The 7,414-nt window shown below is 40.7% G+C and overlaps 1 protein-coding gene across 1 annotated transcript; it reads right to left on the bottom strand.

Annotated features, from left to right (window-relative positions):
• Positions 1-4,937: 4,937 nt before the first annotated feature.
• LOC128059943 (olfactory receptor 4X2-like) lies at positions 4,938-5,915 on the bottom strand. The gene has a single exon (XM_052652186.1). It carries the CDS (start codon positions 5,913-5,915, stop codon positions 4,938-4,940), a length of 978 nt encoding a protein of 325 aa, XP_052508146.1.
• Between the last annotated feature and the right edge of the window lie 1,499 nt (positions 5,916-7,414).

Genomic DNA, 7,414 nt, shown 5'->3' with positions numbered 1-7,414 from the left:
ACAGTTTAGTAGAAGTAGATATTATCTGTTCTTGCAATATCCAATGACTCAAGTTCATTGCTAATGTCCTTTCTATAGATCTCAGGAGAAAATGAAACACCCACATGAGTAAGCAACTCCTATCACAGCCTGCAGATAACATCCTAGCCTGCTACATCAAGGACTGAGAGAAAGGGAGGGCAGCTCCTCTGAGTTTAGGTCTGGACCAAATGCTTTCAGTCCAGCTCAGTTCAGTCACTCAGTCATGTCCAACTCTTTGCGACCATCCTCCTCATCTTCATGTTGAGTAGACTGAGGAAGAGGAGGAAGAGGGTTGGTCTTGCTGTCTCAGGCAGAGGTGGAAGGGGAGGCAGAAGAGGCGGATGCATTTGATGTAACTTTATGGAAATACATCATAACTTCTGACTTTTTGTTTTTCATTTCTGTAAAATTGTTTCTACAAAGTACTAATTCTTCTACTATTTAGTTTCTGTGCCTGTTTCATAGAAGGGTCTATGTTTTAAAAGAAGTCAAAATCAGCCCTTTCTAATTGGAACCCTTGTCCAGGTTGTCTAATGTCAATACGTTTTCTGGTGCTACTTTGATGTCTTCTTCACTTCTGGGCACTGGTTTGGAAGCTCTTGTCTCCATCAAGGTGTCTTCTGCTAACGCCACGAGTGTGCAGTCTATTAGCTCTTGAATTTCTTCAAGATCCATATCTTGAAACACTTCACTCCCTACCTTTTTTTTGTCTTCCTTATCCACAATCTCTTTCATTATTTTCTTGATTGGCTCTGTCATAAACCCTGTGAAGTCATGCACAGCATCTGGAAAGTTTTCTATAGCAGGAATTTATTGTCTCAGGCTTGATGGTTTCACAGCTTTGTCAACAATGGCATCTTCACTGGTGTGATTATTCCAGACTTTCATGGTGCCTTCTCTATCAGGTTCTCTCCCATCCTGTTGACAATCCTTTCCATAGAGCACCACAGATAATGAATCTCAAAGGTCCTTACGCTCCCTCAATCTAGAGGCTTAATTATACTCCTTGTGTTTGGGGACAAGCAGACAAGTTCGATGCTTTCAGTGTTAACCTCACAGGGTTCTGAGTAATCAAGTTCAGTTCAATTCAGTCACCTAGTCATGTCTCACTCTTTGCGATCCCATGAACCACAGCACGCCAGGCCTGCCTGTCCATCACCAACTCCCGGAGTCCACCCAAACCCATGTCCATCGAGTCAGTGATGCCATCCAACCATCTCATCCTCTGTCATACCCTTCTCCTCCTGCCCTCAATTTTTCCCAGAATCAGAGTCTTTTCCAATAAGTCAGCCCTTCACATCAGGTGGCCAAAGTATTGGAGTTTCAGCTTCAACATCAGTCCTTCCAATGAACACCCAGGACTGATTTCCTTTAAGATGGACTGGTTGGCTCTCCCGGCATTCCAAGGGACTCTCAAGAGTCTTCTCCAACACCCCAGTTCAAAAGCATCAATTCTTCGTTGCTCAGCTTTCTTTATAGTCCAACTCTCACATCCATACATGACCACTGGAAAAACCATAGGCTTCACTAGGTGGACCTAAAGTAATGTTTCTGCTTTTTAATATGCTGTCTAGGTTGGTCATAACTTTCCTTCCAAAGAATAATCAAAGGCATTGTCCAACACCAGAAGAGATTTAAAAGACAGTCCCTTACTGGCAAGGTACTTCCTGACTTCAGAGACAAAGTGTCAATGGAACCATTAGCTGCAATGACAGCTTTATGGATTTTCGTTTCTTTTCTTTTCTTTTTTTACAGTCATCCTTGTACTGGAATCATTTATCTTAAAGTGGCAGGTGACGCTTGCTGCATATCTCAATCTATGGAACATATCAAGCAACTCAACTTTTCTGTAACATCATGACTTTGCTTCTTAAAAGTACTTCTAGAATCACTAGTGGCACTTCATAAGGGTTCCCTAGTGTTATTCAGTGTTTATGATAAATGTTTATTGCACTAAATATGATGAAAAATACACAAGAACCTCAAGAGGTCACTTTTTACTGAGAAAAACAATTTCCTGCAGAGGTGACTGCTCAGGGTAATTGATTAGCCTCAGACGCATTTTAAGTGTATCTTTGCAACACTTGAGCTCACTGCCATAGCAACAGGAGGTGGCAATGGAATCACCACAGTCATGCTGTATGCACTACCGTTAGCTTCAGGAAGTTTGGTTTGATACTGCCTCTTCACATTCCCTACTGTAAACAGTGCCATGTTTTACACTTACGTGGTCTGTAAGTGTGTGCGTACCTAAGTTTTGATAAATTTTAAGGCAGCAGCATTTCAGGTGGGTTTTTGAGGGTGGATAGGATGTTAAGGGGTAGAGAAATCTGAATGACTGTTCAATGAAGTAAGTGGACAAGGCCCTTCCAATTATTGTATTATTGCCAATTTTCAATTTATATTAATATAAATTATCTAATTTAATAATATATAATTTATATAATATAATTATAAATATAATTGTATAATTATATAAATATTATAATATTTAATTTAATAAATAATATTTAAAATAATATTTAATTATATAAATATTATAATTATATAATTTATATAGTCTTATACAGTTAGATGCTCCTATATTAGGTATATTATAAATGCTATATCATCTTCCCGTATTTATCACTTTTTCATCGTGTAATGTCTTTTCTTGTCTTTTATTATAGATTTTGCTTTAAAGCATATTTTGTCTGAAATGCATATTGCTATCCCAGCTTTCTTTCCATTTCTGTTTTCATGAAATATTCCTTCCATCCCCACACTTTCAGTCTGTTTGTATCTTTAGCTCTGAAGTAAGCCTTTTGGAGGCAGCACTTAGATAAGTCTTGTTTATTTATCCAAATAACCTCCCTAAGTCCTTGGTCAGAGCATTTAGCCCAGTAACATTTTAAGTAATTGTTGATAGGTATGGACTAGTGATTTTGCCATTTATTCTCTGATTGTTTTTGTAGTTCTACTCTGTTGTTCTGTTAGACTCTTCCCTTGTGGTTTGCTGATTTTCTTTAATGCTGTTTGTGTTTCTTTCTCTCTAGTTTTTGTGTATATGTTGTAGGGTTTTGATTGGTGGTTACCATGGAGTTCATATATGTTGGCCTATATCTACTTCTTTTACACTGATTGTCATTTAAATGCAAACACATTCTAAAATCTCTATATTTTTCTCTCCTCCCCACATTTTTTGATGTTATATTCTACATCTTCATGCATATCCCTTAACTCTTTATTGTAGTGATAGCTGATTTTACATTGTTTGCCTTTTAAATTTCATGCTAGTTTATTTAAGTGGCTGATCCACAGCCTTTACTATACATTTGCCTTTACCAGTGGAATTTTCCCCTTCCTATAATTTCTTAGTTCTTGTAGCCTCTCCTCTTTCCCTTAAGTAGACCCTTTAATACTTCTTATAAGGTCAGGTTAGTATTGATGAACTCTTTTAGTTTTTGCTTGTCTGAGAAGTTATTTATTTCTCCTTCAATTTTGAAAGATAATCTTGCTGGTAGAGTATCCTAGGTTGTAGGCTTTTTCCTTTCAGTACTTTGATGGAGGTCTCCACCTAGAGCTAGTTTCGCTCCCTTCTGAGAGTGTGCACAGAGACAATGGCAGAGGCTCTCTGTGCCCTGGAGCTAGTCACACTCTCCCAACTGTGCGCACCAAAGCGTGCATTGCAATGGCTGCTCCTGCCCTGATCAGAAACAGGGGCTGGATTCCTTCTGGTTTGCTCCCTGAAGTATGTGTTCCCTATTAGTAGTGGCAGCCTCTGGCTTACTGGTAAACAGCCCCAGAGCATTAGGGGCCCAGTGCAGACAGGCAAGAAGAGTGGCATGCTTGAGTGGTGCTGGAGGAACAGCTGGATCCCCAGACAGTTTTCAATCTGCTGTCTTTGTGCTGTAACTGGGAGTAAGCAAGACTGTGTGTATGCCTTTAAGAGCAGAGTCTTGGATTCTTAAATCCTTCTGGTAAGCCCCATTGGTTTTCAAGCTAGCTAAGAGGGCTGCTCTTCCTGGTATCAGACTTCAGGCCTGGGGTGTCTAATACGTAGTTTCAACCCCTCAGTACACTGAGTCTATAATATTCTCTCCTTTTCTGTGTTCCCCTCTGGGGGTGTGAGTCCTAAACAGATCACATCTCCTCCCTTTCCATCAGAATCCATGGGGATCTCTCTTTACAGCGTTAGTAGAAGAATTCTGCTAGTACCTGTATCAACTTCAGTGAGAGTCACTATATATATAACTGTAGTTTTCATATATGTATGAAGGGAGATGAGCCAGCTTCCTCCTACTCTACCATCTTGATCTCTCTCCTTCCAAAATGTCTTTTGACTAAGGTTTGACTGACTTTTTTCATAATTAAACTCAGATTATGTATTTTGGGTAGAAATATCACACTGACATTGTGTGTCTCTTTGTAAATGGCAATAATAAATGTGAGTAATTGTTAAGGAAGTGTCTACCAGGTTTCACAACTATAAAGTTACATTTAAATTTTTACAATTAATGAACATCTTGTGGGGAGATCATTTGAGAGTGTATAAAATTTTATTTCTCACCAAGAAAAACTGTAATGACTGTGCTGGATTAAAAACATTCTGAGAATTGATTTGAGACTATGCATCAAAAGTTATAGTAACTTTTAATGTAGTAAATTTATGATAGCAAATTAGATTTAAAACTGAGAAGTATCATTAAAGATTTTTATTCAAGAATACTTAGCACATTATTATTTATACTAGTAAAAATATATAAACAATCTAAACATGTAACAGAAAAATGGCTAGTTAAGTAATAGTATATCCATAAAAGAAAATATTTAACAAATGATTACAATGAACCTATTGAAGACTGGAACCAGTTGGAGTAATCTAAAAATAACAAGCCCTAGAAAAATGTCCTTCACTCCATTGTGTCACTTCACTTTTATTCACCATCATTGTAAACCCAAGGATCAACACCAAGGCTCAGCCTCTCCCTCTCTTCTACTTTCACTGCTCTGATCCACAGCCTCTTCACAGCCTTCCTCACTTCAGCATTTCTCAGGGAGTAGATGACAGGGTTGAGCAGTGGGGTGATCACCGTGTAGAACACGGCCACCGTCTTGTCCACAGACAGGGTGGTAGAGGGTCTCAGATAGATGAAGATGCAGGGCCCAAAGAACAAGGTGACCACAGTGACATGGGCCCCACAGGTGGACAGGGACTTGCGCCGCCCCGCGGAGCTCCGACTCCTCAGATGGAGCAAGATGACCACATAGGAGGCTAAGAGGACCACGAAGCTGGTCACAGACAGGGTCCCCCCATTGGCAACGATCAGAAGGCCAATGAGGACGGTGTCAGAGCAGGCAAGTTTGAGCAGGGGAAGCATGTCACAGAAATAGTGGTCGATCACATTGGGGCCACAGAAGGGCAAGCGGAAGACAAGAAGGATTTGGGCCAAGGAATGCACAAAGCCCCCCACCCATGCTGCGCCCACCAGGACGGCACACGCCTGCCGGCTCATGATGGTGGTGTAGCTGAGGGGCTTGCAGATGGCCACGTAGCAGTCATAGGCCATCACAGTGAGCAGGAAAGCCTCAGTGCCACCAAACAAGTGGATAAAGAAAACCTGTGTCATGCAGCCCCACAGAGGGATGGCTTTCCTCTCAGCCAGCAGATCTGAGATGAGTCTGGGGGCTGTCGTCGAGGCATAGCAGATCTCCACAAAGGACAGGTAGCTCAGGAAGAAGTACATGGGGGAGCCAAGGCTTCTGCTGCTCATGACAGTGAGGACAATGAGGAAATTCCCCAGCACAATGGCTGTGTACAGGAGCAGAAATATCACAAAGCAGGCTTTCTGCACCTCTGGACTGGGAGAAAGTCCCAGGAAAATGAATTCTGTCACATTGTGTGTTTTAGCCATGAGGTAGCCACCAGAAGGCAGGAATTTCAATGGGTGATCTGAAATGAAACAAAACACTCCTACATTAAGTAGGAAAATTGCATAACAATCCCTTGCATGTCTGAGAAGCTTGTGAACTGGATACTGAAAGATTAGTAGAAGTTAGTCATGTAAAAAAAAAGGGAACAACACTCCAAAAAAGCAGAAGAGGATGTACAAACAATGGAAATTCATTGAGTAAGGCTGGAGTAAAGTGGAAATAGAAATACTAAAGCCGGAAACAGACTATAGTATCACTTTATAAAAGACTCCTATGGACTTTGGAGTTCAGTCAACAGACAATGGGAAATCCTGAAAAAAGTTAGGCAACTGAAAAGTAAAAGCATTTTGTAGGTAGAGGTTGGACTAGTGGATTAGACTTTGAACTGTGAAACAGGTGAAAGTGTTAGTCTCTCAACTAAGTCTGACTCTTTGAGGCCCTATGGGCTGCAGTCCACTAGGCTCCTTCATCCATGAAATTATCCAGGCAAGAATACTGAAGTAGGTAGCCATTCCCTTCTCCAGGGGATCTTCCTCACCAGAGGATCAAACCCAGGTCTCCTGCACTGCAGGCAGATCTTCCAGAAAAACATCTACTTCTGCTTTATTGACTATATCAAAGCCTTTGACTGCGTGGATCACAACAAACTCTGGAAAATTCTTAAAGAGATGGAAATACCAGACGACCTGACCTGCCTCCTGAGAAATCTGTATGCAGGTCAAGAAGAAACAGAACTGGACATGGAACTACAGACTGGTTCCAAATAGGGAAAGAAGTGCATCAAGGCTGTATATTGTCACCCGGTTTATTTAACTTATATGCAGAGTGCATCATGATAAATGCTGGACTGGATGAAGCACTAGCTGGAATCAAGACTGCCAGGAGAAATATCAATAACCTCAGATATGCAGGTGATACCACCCTTACCACAGAAAATGAAGAAGAACTAAAGAACTTCTTGATGAAAGTGAAAGAGGAGAGTGAAAAAGTTGGCTTAAAACTCAACATTCAGAAAACTATGATCATGAGATCAGGTCCCATTACTTCATGGCAAATAGACGGGGAAACAATGGAAACAGTGACAGACTTTATTTTGGGGGGCTCCAAAATCACTGCAGATGGTGACTGTAGCCATGAAATAAAAGACGCTTACTCCTTGGAAGGAAAGTTATGACCAACCTAGATAGCATATTGAAAAGCAGAGACATTACTTTGCCAACAAAGATCTGTCTAGTCAAAGCTACAGCTTTTCCAGTCATCATGTACTGATTGTGAGAGTCAGATTATAAAGAAAGCTGAGCACCAAAAAACTGATGCTTTTGAACTGTGGTGTTGGAGAAGACTCTTGAGAGCCCCTTGGTTAGCAAGTATATCCAACCACTCCATCCTAAAGGAAATCAGTCCTGAATATTCATTGGAAGGACTGATGCTTAAGCTGAAACTTACTTTGGCCACCTGATGTGAAGAACTGACTCACTGG

The sequence above is a fragment of the Budorcas taxicolor genome, chromosome 15 (assembly GCF_023091745.1).
Source record: "Budorcas taxicolor isolate Tak-1 chromosome 15, Takin1.1, whole genome shotgun sequence".
In the NCBI taxonomy this organism is placed as follows: domain Eukaryota; kingdom Metazoa; phylum Chordata; class Mammalia; order Artiodactyla; family Bovidae; genus Budorcas; species Budorcas taxicolor.
Note: the sequence above shows the minus strand (reverse complement) of the source record. Positions and strands in the feature narration are given on the sequence as shown.